Source organism: Protopterus annectens, chromosome 5.part0 (assembly GCF_019279795.1).
Source record: "Protopterus annectens isolate FY-2018-M chromosome 5.part0, PAN1.0, whole genome shotgun sequence".
Lineage (NCBI taxonomy): Eukaryota > Metazoa > Chordata > Ceratodontiformes > Protopteridae > Protopterus > Protopterus annectens.
This window is the reverse complement of record NC_056735.1, coordinates 1,079,355,033-1,079,379,885: the sequence shown is the minus strand read 5'-3', so window position 1 is coordinate 1,079,379,885 and position 24,853 is coordinate 1,079,355,033. Positions and strand designations below refer to the sequence as shown.

Sequence of the window (24,853 nt, the reverse complement as noted above, 5' to 3'; positions counted from 1 at the left end):
GGTACATATTTGGCCGCGTGGCACTGCCTAAAACAATACTTCTTACCACATTTCAGGTATGCCCATTGTGTGTAGGTGTGTAGCTGCACAAGCGTACATTGGTGGGACTTACATGCTACAATGGGGCTATTGTGTATTACATTTGCATGCATGGGTTCTGCTTCTGGATATTACACTTAGACATACGCGTCCTGTGTATGCGACAAACACGTTGTTGGGTGTGGGACATGTTGCTATGCACATGTTTGCCTGTGTTTAGGTATCTTGGTTCCTTCCTGTTGTTATGTCGACACAGCTACCCGGCTGTGTACCTCACTACTGCTTGTGACCATTATGGTTGACACCTTTCCAATGCCCATAGTGGGACATCTTTGTGGAAACATCGGATTTTGCAGGACACATACCCACAGCAAGTGGAGTTGACAGAACTTCACTTGTTTGCCATAATATACGCTTATTCTGGTAGCATTTGGGTTCCTTATTCGGTTTCTTATGCCATGTATGTGTTTCATATACACTACTAATGATGCTTTCGCATTTTTAGTGTTCTGTTCCCTTCGGTTCACTACCTCAATCCACCTATGTGCTTGACGGATACCCAATTGTCGCTGTTTTTTCGCCTGCACATGTTAGGGTTGCCACCTTTTCAAATGCACAAAGTGGGACATTAGTGTTAGGAACGTGTGATTTTGCAGGGCAAAACATACCCACGGCCAGTACAAAGGGCAGCAATTCACTTTTTGCCAGGAGAGCAACCTATTCTTGTAGCATTTGAGTTGCTTGTTGTTTATTATGATATTTTGGTGTTTCAGATACAAAATAACTGTTTTATGCTACCATTAGAGAAGATATATGAAATATTTTTGTCCTAAGATATCAGGACATTTGCCATTTGTTCAGTTTGTTTGCAGGACACAACTGGTCAAAGAGGGACTGTCCCTCACAAAGTGGGACAGGTGGTTACCCTAGAACATCTGCGTCACATTTTAAGTGATTCCAATGTTTCAGTAACGATATTTTGTCGAATATACCATCAATGTCATATTTATTACCCCATTTTGCAGAATATCTCACATTATGTGCTCTCTGCAATTGCATATACTTCACATCACCCGTCGAAAGCGGATCACACGATCTGTTTGTGCACTAATCTCCCATGTCTTCTACACGACTGTTACGTAACCCTTCTCTCGTACCACGTGGTATCTCCTTCCCTGTATCCACTGTAGTGTCTACAATGACTATTTACTCTACTCTGTGTTCCCCTGATCTATGTCCACATTTAAAACTACTTGGATTGGTCTTCGACCTGCTATCACAACTGTTAACAGAAACACAATGTAGCCTGGTCCCTGATCTACAATAGAGACAAAGAGGCAAACTCTCCTTACCTGAGCCTCCTGTTTATGACTGCACGTTTTCTTCTTGGGATCCAGTTTTCCGCTTTCAGCCACAGATCAGACAGTGGACAGCCTCTTTACACACAACAATTCAGTCGGAGGTCTTTTCACTCAAGAAGAACCATTTAGGCAAATTCTCCTGCGCAGATGTCTAACCACCCATGCACTCTGACCTGTAGCTTACCAAGGGAATTCCGGCTAAGAAGGACCACAATGTCAAATAAGTTGTTAAAACCAGACTGTAGAAATCAGTCGGCTTTTCTAAGTGACAGTCAATAACACAGGAAGCTCGGGTTCACAACGTTTTAGTAGTGTACACAGGCAGGCAAACAACTATACAGTCCAAGTATGAGAGTTTTGTCTGACTCTATACAGTAAGCAATTTCTTTATATAGTGTTTACAATCAGCTTTTGCCCACCTTACTGACGTGGTCAGTCACAGGGCATTTCCATCACTATGGTCCGCAATATTCTATACATACGAGGGTGCTGAGGTCATGCTTTTAAAATGTTTTCCCATGAGAATAACACAGCCTTGCAAGGCACCTGGTCAATTACAGTGTCCTTCTGTAATTGTTGCTGTTTCAAGGACCCTGGACTGTTCCGATACAATAGTCAGTTAATTTCTTAATACGTTCCTTTGTCTGTCTGGTAAGGAGTTGTACTCTATCTTCGATAGAGCTCACAAGGCCATCCTCCTCAGGGGAAGGGAGGATGTTATACATGTACATACATTTATTTTTCTGTAACCCAGCAGATAATTAATGCTGAGAGACATAAGCCTGCTGAACTGGTTACTGCCAGGGTCAGAGTTCGATCACACTGCAGCTAAGCTTCACCAATTACATGCATGATCATTTCTACTGCCATATTGTACAGTACAATTCAATGCATTATATAGTATTTTGCTTCTAAACTGGCACTTCATATGTGTTTCTATATATATTTTCTAACAACATCCATCCGCCATATGCATGTTGTTCCGTCCTTTACCTTGACCGTGTGTGTTTGGCCCGCAACGCTACTCTCCACATGGGATGTCCCACCTTCGCCTTCTGTGCCTGTGGCACCCTGTTAGGACGTCCTGTTTGGTAGGCACATGTTCCGCTATATGTGTTTGACTTGTCTGCATAGCTAATCATCGGTGCGGTGGTTCAACATCCCGACTTGTCCACATGTGTACAGTTATGTGCACCGTGTATGTAAACCTATATGGTTTGGACGGGTACATACCACATGCGGGATGTACACATTCTGCAGACACATTCACATGCAGCCATTTCCATATCTGTACCTGAGGTGGGTTGGTGACATGTGGGGTACATATTTGGCCGCGTGGCACTGCCTAAAACAATACTTCTTACCACATTTCAGGTATGCCCATTGTGTGTAGGTGTGTAGCTGCACAAGCGTACATTGGTGGGACTTACATGCTACAATGGGGCTATTGTGTATTACATTTGCATGCATGGGTTCTGCTTCTGGATATTACACTTAGACATACGCCGTCCTGTGTATGCGACAAACACGTTGCTGGGTGTGGGACATGTTGCTATGCACATGTTTGCCTGTGTTTAGGGTATCTTGGTTCCTTCCTGTTGTTATGTCGACACAGCTACCCGGCTGTGTACTCTCACTACTGCTTGTGACCATTATGGTTGACACCTTTTCCAATGCCCATAGTGGGACATCTTTTGTGGAAACATCGGATTTTGCAGGACGACACATACCCACAGCAAGTGGAGTTGACAGAACTTCACTTGTTTGCCATAATATACGCTTATTCTGGTAGCATTTGGGTTCCTTATTCGGTTTCTTATGCCATGTATGTGTTTCATATACATAATATATGTTTTATGCTACTATTACAGGTATATTGAGGGAATATTTTTCCCCGGATATCTCAGGTCATTTGCCATTTTTCGAGTTTTGGCGGGACACAACTGTCCAATGAGGGACTGTCCATAGCAAAGTGGGACAGCTGGTAACCCTGGTGACCATGCCCATGTCGCTACTGGGGTTGCCACCTTTTCCAATGGCCAAGGTGGGACATTTTCGGGACTCACATCAGATTTTACAGGCCGACACATACCCACAGTCACTATATAGCATAGAACTTCACTTGTTTGCCTAAATAAAAGCTTATTGTTGTAGCAGTTTGGGTGCTTATTCTGTTTCTTGTGACATTTAGGTATTTTAGTTACGGAAATAACCATTTCATGCAACCATTACATTAAATACGGGATATAATTATGTCCTACAATCTTGGCACATTTGCCGTTTTTCATATTTTTTATCGGGACACAACTGCCCATAGAGGGACTGCCCCTCGCAAAGTGGGACAGGTGGTAACCTTAGTCGATACTCCTATGTCGGTGCGGCGCGCTGACATGCTGCGGTACACCTTCTCTGGGTATGCCCACTGACGGTGCATTGCGTGACGAACACGGTGTTACGCGTATCCTTTGTTCCTTGGACGGGTACACTTAGGGCTTCGTGGGTTGTGTTTGCTTCTCCGTTTTGTTGGGACGGGTACTGTGTTGCATACTTTTACGTGCGTTTCATTCTGCACGGGCCCTGGCTGCTGCCATTACTATTATGGGCGGACCGTGGCAGTCAGCACATTAGGTTGCTCATCGCCTGCCGGCTTAGCCACGCCTCCGGACGCATCCTACTTGGGCTCGCTCACGTACACTACGCACGTGTCTGTGGTTGCGGCGCGCTCTCATTACTATGCATATGGTGCTACTACGCCGACTATTCACTGCACCGCCGGCGCAGGCCTTACACCGGCCTTGCGCCAAGCTTCATGAATCCCGGGGAGAGTCTTTTTCAAAGTGTCAGGAATCTCTGACTTAGGTGAGGGATCTCATACAGGCTGGGATTCCAAGAGAACATTCAAAAATCTTTTTTGACTCCATCACACAATATTGTGTTCCTGGAGAATCTGATAGATACCTCAGTACAAACAGCTTTTCTTGCACAGGAAAAAAAATGATCTATATTTAGATCTATTCCAGGTGTTTTCCACTCAGACTTTGGTCACTGGAGGGAATACCTTAGGATTCTGGGTCTTATGCCATCAATGATTCTCATGATACCTCTGACAAGACTTCACATGATTAAGATATAATGGTTTCTGAAGGATTTTTGGTCTCAGCACCAACAACCATTATCTTTTCAGATTCAAATTTTGGGATGGATTTGTGGGAAGAAATCACTTGGTGAACACATCAAATATACCGGAATCCAGGCCTCTCCTACTCCCTTCCTGCTCTAATGCAGTCAGTCACCACAGATGCCTCAGACTTTACTTGAAGGAGCACTGTGAAGGGGTTAAAAGTGCAAGGTATCTGGGTCAAGAAAAGCAGGCACAAGCAAATAAACATAAAAGTGAAGCTTGTCCTTATCAAGGCACTCAACTCACGGAATCACCTTTGGTCCCCAGGACCACTTCAACTTGTTACGGACAATGCCACACTGATGTAGCGCATAAACAAGCAAGGGAGAGATGGATCTTTATCCGCTATGCACTGTAGCCGTGTTAGCATGGGGTATAGTTTTACAAGCACAATCTCACCCTACAGAGTTCCTACATTCTGTCAGAGAAAATTTGTTTGACAGGCAAGCTGAGCAGGACAAAGGCAGACCCTCAAGAATGGAAACTAGATCAGAGGGGTTTTCCAATGTTTGAGCCATCTGTGAGGAGTTCCTCAAATAGACCTTTTTTGCCTTCTCTCTAAACAATCAGCTGGCATGTTCCTGCTCCAGGACTCCATGCAAAAAGCCCAGAAGACAGATACCTTTTTTTTTCTTTTCTTTGGGTAGGAATGTTCTTGTACGCTTTTCAATCCTTTCCACTGATATCCAGGATACTTCTGAAGATTCAGAAGTAATCCCCCAAAAAACGTTGTGGTGACTCCTTTCTGGTACAGTTGTTTTTCCTTCTTTTGGAATTTGCCAGGGTCAGTTACCACAATCTTCTTCACAGATTAGACTTGCGCATACACAAACATGGGTGTTTAATACATATTGGCTCCAAACAATTTCAGTTGACTACCTGGATGATATGGTCTTAGTACCTTTTAGGCACCTTTTTACTGAGGATGTGCAGTAGATACCAATGGGGGCAAGAAAGCCTGCTATTAGAAAATCATATATTAACAAATGGAAAAGGTTTTCTAGTTGGTACCAACACAATGTAACTACCACCCATTCAGGACTAATATTTCTCTAGTTTTACAGTATTTGTGTGAGTTACTTTTCTCCTCCATGAAGGTTCATTTGCCAACCATTTCAGCACATATGCTGATGGATCCCCTTCTTTCAAGGCATTCCCATGTCAAAATGTTTTTGAAAGGGATATTGCATAAGAGACCTCAAAAAAAAAAAACAGGTTACTCTTCCTTGGGATCTTAATTTAGTGTTAGAGAACTTAACGCTTGCTCCATTTGAACCAGCCCATCTGGCTGACTTCAGGTTATTAACATCAAAAACAGTTTTACTGGTTGCTCTGGCCTCTGCAAGAAAAGTGTCTGAGTTGCAAGCTCTTATGGTGTGTGATGCCCGTGTACTGACCCAGTAATCAAGGAGCCTCAATCCTCACCACTAGCACAAGTGATGGGCATCCACATTGGGAGGGATAACACAGTAAAGTACAATTTCCCTTAAGAGCACACAGAGATCACAGTCAGTCTGGGGCTGGTTTCTCCCTTTCTCTCAAGATCCCCAGTAAGACTCCCCACTGGCACAGTTATAGGGCACTGGTCTCAGCCTAGTGGTCAAGATAAAACCTCCAGGACCCTATCTGTTCAACCAGTACTTTGTGTCCCTGCCCAAGTAGCTGACACACACACACACACACACACACACACACACACACACACACACACACACACACACACTTACTTTAAGATATGAGTTATAATCAAACACACAGACACTCCTGGGGAAGGCTGGCACAGGTTCTCCAGCTATGCCCCTTCCTGCCAGTCTATAAAGTAGTATCAGCTGCCACCATCCACTAATATCAGCTACTAATAAGGTCCTTACCAAAGGATGTCCAATTATTACTGTGCAATATTATTATCCAATTAGTAAGTGTAATAAAACAGCAAGGCTTATTTGGAGTGGCTTTGTACATTATCACCAAATACATGCAAGCACTATAGAGCTTAAATTATCTCTACACAAAGCAGCCACAGATGAAAGGTTTAAAAATATTTAATAATAAAAACACAAGACAAATCTCTTCAATTCAACATAATGCTAGTCAAGAGTTCAGAAATCACATGAAACTGCTTAAAATAATACTCTAGAGTAGTCTGACATACATATAGAAAACAGCTAAACTAAATCTGACTAAATTTCTATCTAACTCTAAGAGCAATCATGGTTTTAAATAAACTTACTGTACATATAGAGCAAAGGCAGAGTACTGGTGAGTGGTCAGTTCTGAAGAAAAATGCAAAATTCTCTGATTCTCTCTGAGAAAGTCTTAAAAATAATACATCACTGCTGACTCATTTTAGATTGCATCATTCTTTTGTGGTTCCCAGGCTAACAAAAACTCAGAGTTTTAACAGTTCTTTGATTTTGCACCTGGCCAGGAAACTACAGCAATAAAATACATTATATATATGCAAAATCTAGCAATTAACTCTGGTCTCAAAACAATAGAAGGAATTCCTCAGTTCAGACATTAGTCTCTGAGCCTTGATATCAAACAGTAGTACAATGCTTGACCCATCAGCTTTCTTCCAGCAGAGTGCACTGTGGTTACATTTTTGAAGTTCATCATTTAACCCAGTTTTCTTACATTTTAAGAAGACAAGCCTCTGGATTATATTCATATTTACAATGACATAGAATTATCTTCAAAATTCTATCTGGCTAGGCTGGCAGCCTTCACATGTCTACCCCCCAGAGAACTCAAGCTAGTTTTTCAAGTGACCCTAGAGAAACATTGCGTGAGAGGATTAGGTCTATCTGAGTATACCTTACCCCATTCCCTGTCTTGAGAGCCCATCTGCTTTGGCATTGCTAACCCCGCTGTGGTACTTCACTGACATAAATGCTTGCAACCCTAGGCTCCCATCTTATCAACTTGGCATTTTGCTGGCTGGCTCGGTGTAACCATGTTAGGGGGTTGTGATCTGTAACTACAGTGAATTTTCTTCCATACAGATAAGGCTGAAGTTTCTGCAGTGCCCACACTATGGCTAGACATTCCTTTTCTACAGCTGCATAGCATTCTTGCCTGGGTTGAAGCCTGTAACTGAGATAAACCACTGGGTGCTCTCCTCCCTCAGAAGAAATCTGACTAAGTACAGCCCCCACCCCATGGTTTGAAGCATCCACCTGCACAACAAATTCTTTGCTGTAATCTGGACTGGCTACCACAGGGGGTCCTCCCAAAGCTTCTTTAAGCTTCTGGAATGCCTGCTCACATGCTGGGGTCCACACTAACTTATCTGGCCTGTTTTTCCTTGTTGGGTCTGTGAGGGGAGCAGCTATGGTACTATAATTGGGGACAAACTTCCTCTAGTAGCCTGCTGTCTGTAAGAATGCCCTCACCTGTTTTTTGGTAACAGGTGCAGGCCATGCTTAAATGGCTTCCACCTTGGCAGGTTCTGGCCTGTTCTCACCATTCCCCAGTCTGTGTTCCAGGTAGGAGACCTCTGCCATACCCACCTGACATTTGCTCGGCTTAATGGTCAACCCTGCCCTCTGTAGTCTGCCCAGCACCTCCCTGACATGTTGAAGGTGCTCTTGCCAGGAATAGCTGTAGACAGCAGTATCATCTAGGTAAGCAAGGGCAAACCCTCCTACTTGGATATGATCTTCCAGCCTCTGGAAAGTAGCGGAGGCATTTTTCTTCCCAAAGGGCATCTTTGTGAACTCATGCAAGCCTAAGAGAGTCACAAAGGCTGACCTCTCTGCAGCACTGGGAGTCAGGGGCACCTACCAATAACCCCTGGTAAGACCAGTGGTGGTAAGATACTAAGCCCCAGCCAGCTGCTCTAGGGCCTCACTTGTCCTAGGCATGGGGTAATCATCTGACTCTGTGTGACTACTTAATTTCCTGTAGTCCACACAGAATCTAGTGCTGCCATCCTTCTTTTGCACCAACACCACCGGGGAGGCCCAGGGACTCTTGGACTCTTGAAACATCCCTAGTTCAACATGTCCTGTATCTCCTCCCTCAGAGTCTGTTTGACTCTCTCAGGCAGCCTGTATGGGGCCTGCCTAATAGACCTTTGAGGTCTTGTATCCATCTGGTGCTGCACCAGTGGATGCACCCTGGTTTTTCAGTGAACATGTCCCAAAACTCCTGTAAAACTGCTCGGATTTCTCAAACCTGGGTAGGAGATAGCTGCTGGGACATTGCTACCCCTTCCACTGAGGTGTCAGTCCAAGCCTTACTTTGGAAATCAATCACTAGATCTCCCTCAGACATCTTCTGCTAAGCACAAGGGCCTCCCTATCATGGTAAGGTTTCATCATGTTAACATGGTACAATTTCTGCCCCTGCCTCCTGCCTAGCAGTTCTACTATGTAGTTAACATCACGTACCTTTCTTACCACCTTGTAGGGTCCCTCGTAATCTGCTTGTAGCTTGTTGTGTCTGACAGGAATGAGAACCAGTACCTGCTGCCCTACAACATACTCTCTAGCTCGAGCATTCCTGTCATACCAGACCTTTTTCTGCTATTGGGCTTCTGCCAGGTTCTCCAGGGCCAAGCCCATGAGTTCCCTGAGCCTTGTCATGAGGTTTAGGACATATGCCACAACAGACTCCTTGTGAGATTCACACTCATCTTTCCACTCATTTCGAATTAAATCTAGAGGTCCCTCACCCTATGCCCATACAGCAGCTCAAAGGGTGAAATACCTGTGGATTCCTGGGGAACCTCTCTGTAAGCAAACAGATGGGGTAAATATTTGTCCCACTCCCTTTTAAACTGGTCTGCAAATGCCCGTAGCATGGACTTGATTGCAGAATTTAACCTGTCAACAAGGCCATTAGTCTGGGATGGTAGGGGTGGTCTTTAAGTGCTTCACTCCACAGTACTTCCACAGATAAGCCAGCAGGTCTGACATGAAATTGGCACCTCTGTCAGTCAGAATTTCTTTTGGGAAGCATACCCTGTTGAAAATCTCTAACACAGCATTTGCCACCTTTTCTGCCTCAGTGGAGGACAAAGCCACTGCCTCAGGGTATTTTGTAGCATAATCTACTACCAATGGGATGTACTTTTTTCCTGTGGAATTTGGGGTACTCAGAGGCCCCACAATATCCATCACTACCTTCTGAAATGGCTCCACAATCACAGGCAAAGGCAGCAAAGGAGCTCTCACCTTGTCTCCTGCCTTGTTTACATTTTGGCACTGCTCACAGGTCCTGCAGTACCCAGTTACATCTCTGGAAATTCCAGGTCAATAGAAGTTCTGCATAATACGTCTCTTTGTATGTTTTATGCCCATATGACTTGCAAAGGGAATATCATGGGCTATGGCTGGAAGCACCAGATGATAGGCTTTAGGCACTACCAGCTGCTGTATTCTCTCATCTTCTAGCCTCCCTCAGGGAGTCCACTGTCTATACAATAACCCTTTGTCCCAGGATACAGAATCCCCCTTCCCTTGAGAATCAGGTGCCTCACTAGCTACCTGCCTCAGGCCTTGTAATTTAGGGTCTGAGAGTTTTGTCTGTCTCAACTCTCTCTTTGTAACCCTTCCCAGCTTCCCTTACACAGGAAATCTGGCACCCTGTGACAGTGGTGCCTCACTGTCAGCCTGGGTACTACTACTCACCTCTCCCTTTGCAATCACTCTGTCCAAGGGAACATCAGTACTCACAAGCACCTGTGGCTCACCTTCACTCTCACTGCTACAGAGTAGCTCCCTCCCAGAAGTAACCACCTCACCAGTCCTTGCTGCATGTATGCGGTCTGACTGGGTCTCCCCCAGGCTATCAGACCCACATGCCTGTCTCCAAGCCTGACTGCGTGTAGCTGCATGACTACATGGTACTGCATTATCAAAGTAATTCCCTATCAGGACATCTGCAGGGATATCCTCAAACACACCTACTTTCTGGTTTCCTTTTCCACATTCTCAGTCAAGGTGAACCCTAGCCAAAGATATTTGGAATGGGGTCCCTCCTACAGCTCTGACTGAATAGACTGCCCAGGTAAGTAGTGCTCCTCTGTAACCATTGCAGGCTTCACAGTGGTTAGATCAGAGGCTGTGTCTCTCTTAGCAATGGCCTCTTTTCCATTCACTATGATAGGATATAATCTCTTGTGGTAGTTTGGTACCTTGTTGTCTCGAGACAGCCTCCTGTTGGCATTTTGTCCTTCCCATTTACTGGCTCCCTCACCTTTTGTTCCCCATCTTGCCTCCATGGACATCTATATGCCACATGGCCCCACTGCTTGCATTCAAAACATTTAACCATAGGTCCTGGACATGTACCTGGACTAGTGGCTTCCCCTACTACTGGCAGATTCTGTTGGGGCAGTCTGAGCTGCCCACCATGGGTTGCTTTAGACCCATTAGCAGTACATGGAGTCCCTTCCCTGTGCAGGGTGCCCTGCTTGCTAGGTATAGATCTCCCTTTTTCCCCAAATCATCTGAAGTAGCACATTGTCTGTCAGCTAACCAAATCCTCATGTCCTCATGCGAAGTGCTAAGGGCTTGTTCCCACATCAAAAGGTCTGCCAACCCTTTAGAAGTGGTGACCTGACATTTAGTCACCCACCTTTGAAAATAAGTGCTTAGTTCAGCAACATATTCACACACACTTTCATCTGCCTTGCGTCTATGCTCACAAAACTTTTTCCTATAAGTTTCAGGTGTTAGCTTAAACAATTCTAACATAAAATTATTAACAGCAGTGTAATCAAATAATTCATGGTCAGAATGTTTAGACAACACAGTTACAGCTTTACCATGGAGTAAGAGGGGGTCTGGAACCATACCCAGAGTCTTTGGTCATCATCATACTGTTTACATACCATGGAGTAAGGGGGGGTCAGAAACCATACCCGGAGCCTTTGGTTAATGTCATACAGTTTCCATACCCTATCAAGCATATGAATGAAACTATCAAAATGATTCCCCCTCTGTACTCTGTAAACTGTGGAAGAAATGTACTGATCTTTTGTTCTTCTGGGGTCTGGTTACTCCCTTCCCCATTACCTCCATGACTCTGATGAAGAGTCAGCATCTCCTTTTCGTGCTGCTTCTGCCTGCTGTCCACAGCTTCCATTTCCAAATGCCTGGCCTCCAACTCAAGTCTCTTTAGCTCCAGATGGATTTTTAAGTCCTCTGCAGAAAGGTTGAGCTGTCCATTTTCTGAGTGTTGTACATCTCCATGGTCAGTTTGGTCATCCTTCTGATTGCTGATGTTCTTCATCTCACATTGCTGCAGTCATAACTTATGGGTAGTCCGCTGTCCTCGGTCGGCCCGAATACCAAAGTATTAGGCTGACGTCGGTCATGGGCGCTCAGATCTGACATCAGAGCGTCAGGGTATTAAAGCGCATGACCGACGTCATATCCTCAGTCTTTTTTGCCGCATGGTCCAATGCAGAAGCAGCGTTTGCAAGTGCCGTTCGGCGTTCTGAAATTTTCGTATTCTGAGTTTCAGACCGAAACCAAGTTGGGCTAAGTACCCCGTTGGGGAATATTTTTGTTTTTTCTTGCCTCAGTTAATTCCGGACGCCGGTTCTTTAGAAACTACAGTGGAATCTGTGGATCCAGCCGAGGTTTCAGTTGAGTCTCAGGGGGAGGCTTTAATTTTGCAAGATGTGGCCTCTCAGGAGTCAGGTCAGGCTGAGGGGGCCTCTCAGGTTGCTGTTCTCCCTTCCTTGCCTAAGGTGGTTAGGCCTTCTCCCTCTATCTCTAAGGCTCCTTCCAAAGGCAGGCCTGGTTTGCCTTCCACGGGTGTCAGTCCTAGTTCTGCAGGTTCTGTGCCTAAAAAACACATGCTTAAAATGGCAGAAGATTTAATTTCTTTAATCAGAGGTTCTTTGCCCCCTCCTGATAAGAGGCCTAGGGTGGAGCCAGAGGTGGAAAGTTTGGAGCAGGCTTCAGATTACTCAGAGTCTTCGGCTGAAGACATTCAGGATTTTCCTCCTTTTTCTGATTCAGACGCAGAGGATTCCACTCCTTCTGCTTCTCCTCCAGAGGATTTTTCTTTTTCAGAAACCCTGCATTCTATGAGGGAGCATTTTAAATGGGAAGGTCAGGATTTCTCAGATTCCCGAAAGAGGCTTAGGGAATTTTTGTTGTTACCACAGCATAGGCCCTTGGCTATACCTCCTGTTTTGGATGTTGTTCAAGACGTTTTCTCCGAGGCTTCCCTTAATCCAGACTCTTTGCCTCCTGCGCCAGTTAAGCCAGATAGGTATTACAGAGTGCCTGAGGCTCATAAATATCTGTATAAGAGTCCAAGGGCTGACCCAGAAACTATTAGCCAGGGACCTAAGGGTGTCAGGGCTTCTGTTGTAAAGAATCCAGTTCCTATGGATAAAGATGCTAGAGCTTTGGATAGATGGGGTAAGAAAGTGTATACCTCTTCCACTTTAGCAATGAGGGCTTTGAATTGCCAGTTTCATATGTTGAAGTTCCAGAATTTTCTCCTTACTCAGCTAAAATCTAAAGTGGATGCTTTGGCAGAGGGCATAGAGTGTAAGGAATTACAGGATTTGGTACATGCCTCTGAACAGGTGGGTAAGCATTCTTTGCAGTGTGGTTTTGATGCTTTACAGGCTTCTTCCAGGGTGGCTGCCACTGGTTCAGTTATTCGCAGGCACGCCTGGCTTAAGGATCAGAATTTGTCAGAGCATGTTAAAACTAGAATTTTGGATGCTCCTTTACAGTCTGAAGTTTTGTTTGGTTCTCCTGTGGAGTCTGTCTTGAAGAAAATGGAAGACAAGGCTAAGTCTATGCAGACTGTTAAAGATTTTTTGCAGGTGCAGCCTCCTAAGTTTAGCAGGAATTGGCCTACTAAGGGATGGGCTTATCCTTCTTCTGATTTACAGTCTAGGGGTAGATCTAGACGTGGTAGGGGCAGAGCTCAGAGTTCTTTCAGGCCTAGAACATGGAGTTCACCTGCACAATCTACAGGTGAGGGCAGGGGCCAGTCCTTTCGTAAACAGGCCCAGTGACCTGCATCTTCAGCTGCCAGATTCTTCCTGTCTGGCAGCTCCTTTGGTTTGAAAGTTGGCACTCTTCAAGCAAAACTGGCTATTAATCACCCAGGACAAATGGGTGTTGGACATTATAGACAGAGGCTACAAGTTTTATTTCCATACATTGCCTCCTTTCAAAGGCATGCCAGACGTTCCTCCTCAGCAAAGGGTAGAGGCTCACAAGCAGATTTCTTTACTTCTTCAAATGGGGGCTATACAACAGGTCCCTCTGTCAGAAGTGGGCCTAGGATTTTATTCTCGCCTGTTTCTAGTACCAAAGAAAGGAAACACTTGGAGGCCGATTTTGGATTTATCTACCCTCAGCACATACCTGGACATTCCAAAATTCAAAATGTTGACGTTGCAACAACTTCTACCTCTGTTGGGCAAAGATCACTGGATGGTAACTCTGGATCTCAAAGAGGCTTACCTTCATGTTCCTATCAGGCCCAGTTGCAGGAGATACCCACGTTTTCGGGCTGGGACTTTACATTATCAGTTCTCTGCATTGCCCTTTGGCTTATCTACTGTGCCCAGGGTGTTCACAAAGGTTCTGGCTCCAGTGATAGCCTTCTTAAGGTTAAGAGGAATACAAATTTATCCTTATTTGGACGATTGCATGATTCTTGCTCAAGACAAGCACGAACTTCTTCATCATCTACAGTATGTGATGGCAGTGTTAAGGTGCCTAGGGTATTCTGTGAACGAAACAAAGTCCAGTCTAGTACCCTCTCAGGAAATGTGCTTTCTGGGTGTGAGACTGAATACAGCTTCCCAGATGGCCTTTTTGACCCCGGACAAGCAAAAGAACCTAACACTTTACTTCCATCAATTGTCTCTACGGTCCAGGCTGACTGCAAGGACAGTCCTTCAAGCCTTGGGGTTCATGGCATCTTGTATTCTGATGCTTCCCAATGCCAAACTGCATATGAGGAAGCTACAATGGTATCTCAAAAATATATGGACACAACACTGCCAAGATCTGGACACTGTCATTCAAATAATACCTTGCATTCAAAAGGAATTTTTGTGGTGGGCTCAGGAATGTCACCTAAACAAGGGACTCTCTGTGACCCGACCAGAGGCGAGTCAGATTTTAACGACAGATGTCTTGGACAAGGCTTGGGGAGCACATCTCAATGGAAAATGGGTTCAAGACACGTGGCCTGCCAGACTTCAACATTTACATATCAACTTGAAGGAGATGTTAGCAGTCCAATTTGCATTGATGGCTTTCAAAGATTTACTTCACCCAGGGCAAGTGTTGATTCAAACAGACAACACAACTATCATGTGGTACATCAACAAGCAAGGGGGAACCCATTCGTACCCTCTTTGCAGACAAGCAATGATTTTGTGGGAGACTGCTCTGTTTACACCTCAATCTTCAGGCAAGGTTTCTACCAGGAGCACAGAACTCCTTAGCAGATGTTTTGAGCAGACAGATAGTGAATCCCCACGAGTGGAAATTGGATCCTCATGTATTTCGAAAATTGACAGTGATATGGGGGACTCCAGACATAGATCTGTTCGCTTCTCCACTAAATTTCCAGTTGACAAAGTTTTGCACAAAAGTGTTTCATCCCACAGCTTGGAAAGTGGATGCTCTATCATTCAGTTGGAGCCATCTTCACGTCTATGCCTTTCCGCCTCTGCCTCTCCTCCCCAAGGTACTCTTGAAGGTCAGACAAGACAAGCCCTCCATGATTTTAATAGCTCCAGATTGGCCTCGACAGCACTGGTACCCTCTGCTGAGGAGTTTAGTACGGGAGCCTCCATGGCCTTTGCCTTCAATTCCGCACCTTTTGTCTCAGGAGGGCAATCATTTCCTCAATGTCAGGATTCAGTCCCTGCATCTAACAGCCTGGCGTATTCTGTTCTAGAACCTGGAGGGTCGCAGCTTCCACAACAAGTTTTGAATGTTATTTTGGAGGCCAGAAGGCCTAGTACAAGGAAAGTTTATGCTGATAAATGGAGGAGATTTTTAATTTGGAGCAAAACAAAGAGCTTTGATGTTTCCAGGCCTGATTTAAGTGTTTCTCTTCAATATCTTACAGAATTATTAGACAAGGGTTTGTCTTTCTCCTCTATAAAAGTTCATGCTGCAGCCATTTCTGCTCACTATGACTGTGACCCACCATTATTCTCTCATCCTTTGTTTAAGCAATTTCTTAGAGGGGCAAAGAACATAAGACCCCCATGAGCTCCTACTCCTTCCTGGGATCTCAATTTTGTGTTGGAAAAACTTACTTTACCTCCTTTTGAACCTGCAGCTACTGCTGAGTTAAAGTTTTTGTCTTGGAAGACTGCTTTGTTGTTGGCCATTACGTCTGCTAGAAGGGTTTCTGAATTACAGGCTCTTATGGCAGTTGAACCCTTCCTAATTTTTCATAAGGATAGGGTATCTCTGCACTAACCCTACTTTTATGCCTAAAGTGGTTTCAAATGTAGCCTTGAACCAATCAATTCATTTGCCTACTTTTTATGCAGATCCCCAAAATAAAGGAGAGAAAAGTTTGCATACTTTGGATATTCACAGGCAGTTGCGTTATTATTTGAGCAAGACTAAAGGGTTCAGACAGTCTCAGCAGTTGTTTGTTTCTTTTGCTTTGGGTTCTCAGGGGAAACCTGTTTCAAAACAAACTATTTCTAAGTGGATTGGTCTTTGTATTGCTTTTTGTTATTCTCATCATGGTAAGGAGATTCCGGCTGGAATCAGACCTCACTCCACTAGGGCTACTGCCACTTCTACTGCTTTTTTAAGGGGAGTAGCTACTAAAGATATTTTGGAAGCAGCTACTTGGAGTTCAGTGCACACCTTTTCTAAACATTACCATCTTCCCCTTTATTCCAAATCTAGGGCTGGATTTGCCACTGCAATCTTACAGGGCATTTTGGCAGCTCCCAATGCTTTATGATTTTGCCAGCCTCCCTTTACCTCTGCTTTGGGATTCTACCTATAAGTTATAACTGCAGCAATGTGAGATGAAGAACATAGTACAGTTTTGTACCTACCATAAATGTAGATGTTCGAAGATCCACATTGCTGCAGTCCAATTTACCCTCCCTCCTTCCCCTCTGTAGTTAGGAATGGTTGTATGGTTTGGGTGGTAGCTGTTATTTGTACATGCTTTTTGGGAAGTATTCTATTTTTGGCTGTGGCCTTTCTTTTTAGGGCCTTCTGACATCTGGGGCAAGAAAAGACTGAGGATATGACGTCGGTCATGCGCTTTAATACCCTGACGCTCTGATGTCAGGTCTGAGCGCCCATGACCGACGTCAGCCTAATACTTTGGTATTCGGGCCGACCGAGGACAGCGGACTACCCATAAGTTATGACTGCAGCAATGTGGATCTTAGAACATCTACATTTATGGTAGGTACAAAACTGTACTTTTTCTGATACAGCTGTCACCAATGCTGCAATCATGCCTGCTTTAGTCAGGTTTCCATGCACAAGTCCCTTAGCCTGGCACATATCAGCCAATTGGCTCCTTGTTAGCTTGCCATACTCCTCTGCTGTCATCCTTGCCTACTCTCCCTAACTAAGCTAACAAAAGAAATAAAACAATTGTGATCTGAACTCTGAATATTCACTGTGTGGCTGATTTGGAGTACAAAAACACCTTCAGTGATCACTGTACACAAGCTACACGAATTCACCGTCCACACCATTACAAGCCAATTGTCAACCAATTAATGTGTGGTGTGGATATCCCACCACTGCCATCCAGTTAATATGTGACGCCCATGCACTGACCCAGTAATCAAGGAGCCTTAATCCTCACCACTAGCACCAGTGAGGGGCGTCCACATTGGGAGGGATAACAAATACATACACAGTAAAGTACAATTTCCTTTAAGAGCACACAGAGATCGCAGTCAGTCTGGGGCTGGGTTCTCCCTTTCTTTACATATCCCCAGTAAAACTCCCCACTGGCACAGCTGTACGGCATAGGTCTCAGCCTAGTGGTCAAGCTAAAACCTCCAGCACCCTTTCTGTCCAACCAGTGCTTCGTGTCCCTGCCCAAGTAGCTGACACACACACACACACACACACACACACACACACACACACACACACACACACACACACACACACACACTTTAAGATACGAGTTATATTCAAACACACAGACACTCCCGGGGAAGGCTGGCTCAGGTTCTCCAGCTATGCCCCTTCCTGCCAGTCTATAAGGTAGTACCAGCTGCCACCAACCATAATATTAGCTACTAATAAGGCCCTTACCAAAGGGTGTCCAATTATTAGTAAGTGTGATGAACAGCAAGGCTTATTTGGAGTGGCTTTGTACCTTATCACCAGATACATGCAAGTACTCTAGAGCTTAAATTATCTCTACATAAAACAGCCACAGTTGAAAGGTTTAAAAATATTTAATAATAAAAACACAAGACAAATCTCTTCAATTCAACACAGTGCTAGTCAAGAGTTCAGAGATCACAGGAAAATGCTTAAAATAATACTATAGAATAGTCTTGACATAAATATAGAAAACAGCTAGACTAAATCTGACTAAATTCCTATCTAACTCTAAGAGCAATCACAGTTCTAAATAAACTTACATATAGAGCAATGGCAGAGTACTGGTGAGTGGTCAGTTCTGAAGACAAATGCAAAATGCTCTGATTCTTTCTCTCTGAGAAAGTTTTAAAAAATAATACATAACTGCTGACTCATTTTAGATTACATCATTCTTCTCTGGTTCCCAGGCTAACAGAAACGAGTTTTAACAGTTCTTTGATCTTGCACCTGGCCAGGAAACTACAGCAATAAAAAGCATTATATATGTAAAATCTAGCAGCTAACTCTGGTCTCAAAACATTAAAGGAATTCCTCAGTCCAGACATTATGTCTCCGAGCCTTGAGATCAAAACAGTCATACAATGCTTGACTTATCAGCTTTCTTCCAGCAGAGTGCACTATGGTTACATTTTTGAAGTTCAACATTTAACACCGTTTTCTTGCATTTTAAGAGGACAAGCCAGTGGAATATATTCATATTTATAATGACATAGAATTATCTACAAAATTCGATCTAGCTAGGCTGGCAGCCTTCACATATCTTCAGATGGTGGGTCAACCTTTTCTCATTTTCCAGAGAGAAAGGCTTCCTTGAGAATTAATCTTTCTTTTATGCCTTATGTGGTATCCAAGTTAGCTATCAATTTCCCTGTATTCTTCCCTGAAACCCAAAATAAAGGAGAAAGGATGCTTCATAGATTGGATGTCCACAGACAACGTGGGTATGATCTTCACAGAGCAAAATATTTCAAAGCTTCCAATCAGTTGTTCATTTCTTATGAAGGAAAGAATAAAGGACAACCTGTTTCTTGCAGATTATTTGCAAATGGTTTTCTCAAGCTATTGTATTTTATCATTCTTACCACAACAGAACTCTTCCAGGCAGGGTCAAAGCACATTCTACCAGGGCCTTGGCTTCATCTTTGGCTTTTTGGAAAAGGGTGGACTCTAGCATTATTCTAGGAGCCTCAACTTGGTCATCTAACTGTATTTTACAAAGAACTACAAGCTAGAATCCTTATCTAGGTCTTGGTCAGGCATTGATAGAACCATTCTCCATTTGCTTCCTAGACCCTTTTCCTTCCCCTCCTACTTGTTGTAAGCTATGGTAACCTATCTGTGTAGCCTGGGTTACTGCAGGAGTGATGAATATGAAGAACATAGTACAGTACCATTACAGTAGATGTTTGAGTGATCACTGATATAGTAGCCAGACCCTCCCTCCACCCCCCCCCAATTAAATTAAAAGGTGCTTCAACAAAGTATTAGTTTAAGGGTGTGCACACACAACAAAGTATTAGTTTAAGGGTGTGCACACTTATGCAACCAGCGCATTGTACACTTTTTTACTTTTTATATTTTTCCCCTAACAGATTTGTTTGTTTTTCAATTGAATTGTACAGGTTATAGGTCACATTAAAGGTGGGAAAGGTTTTGAAATGATTTATTGTGTTCTCATTTTTTTATATCACAAAAACCTGGCATTTTAACAGGGGTGTGTAAACTGTTTATATCCATTGTATATGGTGTTGCTTGCCATGCATTGTTAAAAAGTACCAGACCATAGTTTAAGTCTTTATAAACATCTACTGGATGCATTTTTACCCATACTTAGATGAATGCCTTTTGGTGTCTTCCTGCAGGGAAGCTCTTGTAAGATGCAAATATTTCACCTTAAACTCTGGTATCATACCTAAACATCAAGTTAAACATTGCCATTTGTAGGTTTATTGAAGTAAGACTGATTCCATATAAGCAAATGTGATTTTGTCCTTGGACCAGGCTGTTGTATGAAACAGGCAGTATCATATTTGCTTTTGAAGGACTGTGCCTAAGTTCCATATTCTTCAAGATGTCTGGCTAAAAAGTGATGCAAAAGCCGTGGTCATAAACTCAGTGCTAATAAATAAATAATTGTACCCTTTGAGAAGTCAATCATCCTGGTTAATTATCATGTTGATAATACTCCCATAAGAGTCGACCCAGTGGTCAGGGATCCGGATATGTACATAGATAATAGCAGCCTTACCTTTTACCACCATGTGGCCACAGTGGTGACTAAATCCTTTTGTACTGCGCAAGTTATAAGTAAGAGCATGGCATCTATGTCCAAAGAGGTCATTATTCGACTGTACTCTGCTCTTATCAAACCAATCATAGAGTACCAGTGCTCCCTTCTGTATGTACCTTACCAGGCATATGCAGCAACTAGAGTGACCTCTGTATATACAAAAATATAAACCGTCTGAAAGAGTCAATCCCTTCTTGATTTGGAATCACTGTGAGTAGTGTTTTAATATCAAGTGTAACCAACATTACTTTTGATAAATCAGCCTTCCTCTACTCTGTCAAATACTTCAGCGAGAAAATGTTGTGTGTCCTTGTTTATGGCACATCATAGTTGAAATTGCCACAGTACATTGACTGATTTGTACATTACTAGATCTAATTTTGAATCACAATATATTTTTATTTGAGGACAGTTATTTCATACAAAAACAAAGGGTAGCCATGGGTACCTCATGTGCCAACACATATGCCAATTTAGTGTTGGCACAATGGGAGGAGGAGCATATACTAGGCACCAATCCATACCAACAACACATTGTTCACTATAATAGGTTTGTAGACGATGTCTTTTTGTTGTGGGAGGGAGACATTACACAAATGAATGAGTTTATCTCTTATTTAGAGACTACCACATGTTTTCTTAGGTTTATGGTAGATTGGTCTTTGGCTTCCATAGATTTTTTGGGCATCACTTTATATAAGAATAGCCAAGGTGGGCAAGATATGAAACTGAATAAGAAAACATGTTGGAAGAATAATGTACTGCATAAATCCAGCATGCATCCCCCACATATTTTTTCAAATATAGTTAAAGGACAGTCCCTAAGGCTATCTCGTCTCAAAACCGATGACAGGGAGATGTGTGAGTCGATTGATATCTTATTGCAACATCTTTCAAACAGGGGTTACCCGAAAAACCTAATAGGCGAATGTTCACTCAGAAATTGGTGCTTATAGGGGTAATAGAGGAGCCCCATACTTTTCAGGTAGACACAGAGACAAGAGAGATCAGCATAGGAACTCCATGTAAATAATTAAGAAATCTAGAATGCTTTTTACCTATTCTAGTAATATACATCAGGTTTGTGATATTATTAGAATGAACTGGCCCATTTTGTTAGCCGATGATGAGGTCAGAAATATGGTTGGACAGGACCCTAGTTTTATTTTTAGAAGCAATATGAATTTAAAAAGGTTGCTCTGCTATGGTCCAAGAAACGCTAGTGCTGAATGCATGCACAGGAACTTTCCCATGTGGAAAGTGTAAGGCATGCTCTTTTATTGTTAAAGACCAAGTATTTATTCATCCTAATACTGGAAGAAGGTTTGTACCCAGATTATTCGCAACCTGTAATAGTAATGTTTTCTACACACACACACACACACACACACACACATATATATATATATATATATATATATATGGAAACACTTTATAACCTCGAATTACTGAAATGTCGAATTTCAGTATCTCGAGACTATAAAGCCGAATGTTAAAAATAGCGAAAGGTCATAATTGCGAACTGGAATATATGTCGAATTCACGGTTATGACCTTACGCGCGTAATGTCCGGGATTGTGTTTTGATGGTGCGCGGTGCCGTGTGTGGATGTAGGTGTTATGTCAGGTAAGTGTTTTCTAAGGGTTTTGAGTGGGAGTTAGAGTGTGTGTGAGTGTGCTGATGTGTTTGATGTGTGTGTGAGGGGTCGGAGAATGTGCGTGTGTGAGTTGGCTTTTGTTTTGTGTTTGTGCGATCTCGGAGTTAGTATATATAAGTAGGGGGTGAGGGGCAGCCCACATAGAAGTGCAGGGGACTTGCCCCCTGCTTATGTGTGTATGAGTTGTGTATGTGTGTAGTTTTGTTTGTTTATGTTGTGATGTGGGTGTTGTGGTGTATGTGTGGTATAGTGTGTGCGGTTTTTTCGGTGTTGTGAATTTCGCGTTTTTTTTGTGTCTGTGTTTTGTGGATTCGGTTTTATAGTTTCGAGATACTGAAGTTTGATATTTCAGTATTTCGAGGTTATAAAGTGAATCCATATATATATATATATATATATATATATATATGTGTGTGTATATATGCAGATTTAACAAGTGGTACGTATTTTATTAGGATTCAGCATTTTGGCTGTAGTACACAGGATTATGTTCAGATCTCCAGTCATGACCAGATTATGGGAAATTTACCTCATTAGTGATGTGAAGCTTGAGAGGTGAATCTGAACATGCCTGTTGAGAGCACGCGTAACATGTTAGCTATGATCAGAGAGATGCAGTCATATTTCTTTATATTACATAGAGGTTTAGCTGTCCTGTTGTATTACTTGTCACAGAAAAAAATAAATGTAGGAGGGCAAAGTATTTTACTGCCTTGAAAGCTGTAACACAGTCAGCCCATCACTTAGCCGACAGGTTTAAAAACAGTTAGACACGCCACCCTGCCACTCTCTTTATTGTTTGTGCAACAACAAAAAGAGTATTGCGTGTTAAATCTATCAAATTGCTGACAATACTCTTCTGTTGAGGCAGACTTGTTGCTGCTTTGCAAGACCTAGTCATAACAGCTTTAAGAGTTGCATAACAAATTTTATCTTGTACCTTTGAAAGTTGTTATTATTTGTTCCTGCAATAAAATAACTGGGTTATCTTTTGCCTGATTATGGAACTGATTCTGTGCACTATATTGGACTCAATACTGGAACTGTGCTACCATGTATGCACATGTAAATAATTCTAATGGAGAGATTGTGAGATATTATATTTACTTATATAGCTAGATGTGACCTAGAAGTGTATTATTTTTGTAGATCATAGATTCTGTACAATTGTTACCTTTCTCATAACTTCCTTAAGATGTGTGTTCAGACCATAATTTATCACGCAACCATTCTATCTCAACTGTTCCTCCAGCTTCTTCTCTTCCTATCACTTGAATGCATCCACTTCATTGTTACATTGTTATGCAGTATCTTGTAATACAAATTCTTTAGTTATGAAAAACAGTGACATTATTTATTTGCTTTGCTTTTAGGTATTTTCAAGCATTCGCTCAGTATTTCAAAAGCTCTCCTTTCAGATATTGTGCCAGAGAAGGACCGACCTCTTGTTATTGGACATTTTAATGCAGCTTCAAGCATTGGATTTATTCTTGGTCCTGTGGTTGGTGGTTACCTCACAGAGATAGAGGGTGGTTTCTATATAACATCCTTCATTTGTGCATCTGTATTCATTTTAAATGCAGGCAAGTATTCTTTAACTAGTCGAATGTAACAAAATGAATCTTTGTTTTGGTTGTCTGGTAATGAATCGAGGTATCTCACATACAGTACTGTGCTTTAAAAAGTTAAATTCCAGAGTCCTTGATATTTTAATACTTTTCTTGATTTTCATGTCATCTCTTGATGACCAGTGATTTACTTTAATTTATTTTATAGCCATGATGTTTTAATGTTTCAAGATGTTTACTTTTATTTCTATTAAATTATTTAATTTTGGTTTCCTTGCATTGTCCAGATCTAATCACTTTCACTTATTCCTGGTTCAGGTATTGTCTGGTGGCTACCTTGGGATGACGCTTGTGTGAAGAATGAAAGACCAGGGTTACATACTAAATCTAAAAATGACATTTTGTTGCTTAAAAGAAATTCTGGAATTACAGCCACAATTCTGAAAAGGTCAACCAGTGATGGAATGCTGAAAGACAATATGTTGCAGTCTTTGTGGATGCAAGTTAAAGCAGTCATAAAAAGGATCATGGATGTAGCATTTTCTGATTTGTGGGACATATTTCTAGTGCGCTTGTTAATGGGTGTTGCAGTAATGCTTCAGCACAGCAACTTTGGATTGGCACTTGATGAGAGGTTTGGAATTAAACCAAAACTAACAGGGTATCTTATAAGTTATGGCAGTACACTTGGAGCACTTGCAGGTTTTCTTGTTGGTCCCATTACAAAATTCTACAAGAATGACACTTTCTTGATATTGCTACACTCTTCTGTCCTTACATGTACCTTGATGCTGCTATACGCATACACAATCAGCTTCTGGATAGTTGTAGTGTGCTGCACGTTTTTTTCTATATCAACCAATTTAGGTCGGACATATATCATTGACATTGAATTGAGGCATGGAGGGAATCATGCCAGTGGCACTCTAATTGGAGTTGGACAGTCTGTCTCGTCGGTGGGAAGAGTGCTAGCTCCACTTCTCTCAGGCATTGCACAAGAATTCAGTGCTTCTGGGCCACCCAGCCTTGGTGCAACATTAGCATTTTTTGCAGTATTAATAATGATCTGTAATAAATCACGTTACTCTCCCAAAAGGAAGACTTTATAAAAGGAATATATATATATAAATATATATATATATATATATATATATATATATATACAGACTTATAGTATACTATTTTATTATATTATGAACATGTGCAATAGTTATATTCAAATATTTCTATTTTGATACATTTTGCTACTACTTTGTGAATTTGAATTGAAGAGATACCATCTGTTGCAACTCATTTTCAGCATTATGTGCTGCAAAAAAAATTTTGTTTTTGACTTTTTACAGCTGCTGCTGGCCACCTGTTTCTGTGGTCCTTCTGTGGTACTGCAACATCGTGGTTCATCTTGCATAAC

The 24,853-nt window shown here is 42.4% G+C and overlaps 1 protein-coding gene across 1 annotated transcript in view; it reads left to right on the top strand.

Moving 5' to 3' along the window:
* Positions 1–24,551, top strand: part of MFSD9 (major facilitator superfamily domain containing 9) — a 500,650-nt gene extending 476,099 nt beyond the window's left edge. The window contains exons 5-6 of the mRNA XM_044070949.1: positions 23,248–23,457; positions 23,761–24,551. Of these exons, the coding sequence (XP_043926884.1) occupies positions 23,248–23,457; positions 23,761–24,551 (1,001 nt within the window). The remainder of the gene's footprint in view (positions 1–23,247; positions 23,458–23,760) is intronic.
* The last annotated feature ends 302 nt before the right edge of the window (positions 24,552–24,853 follow it).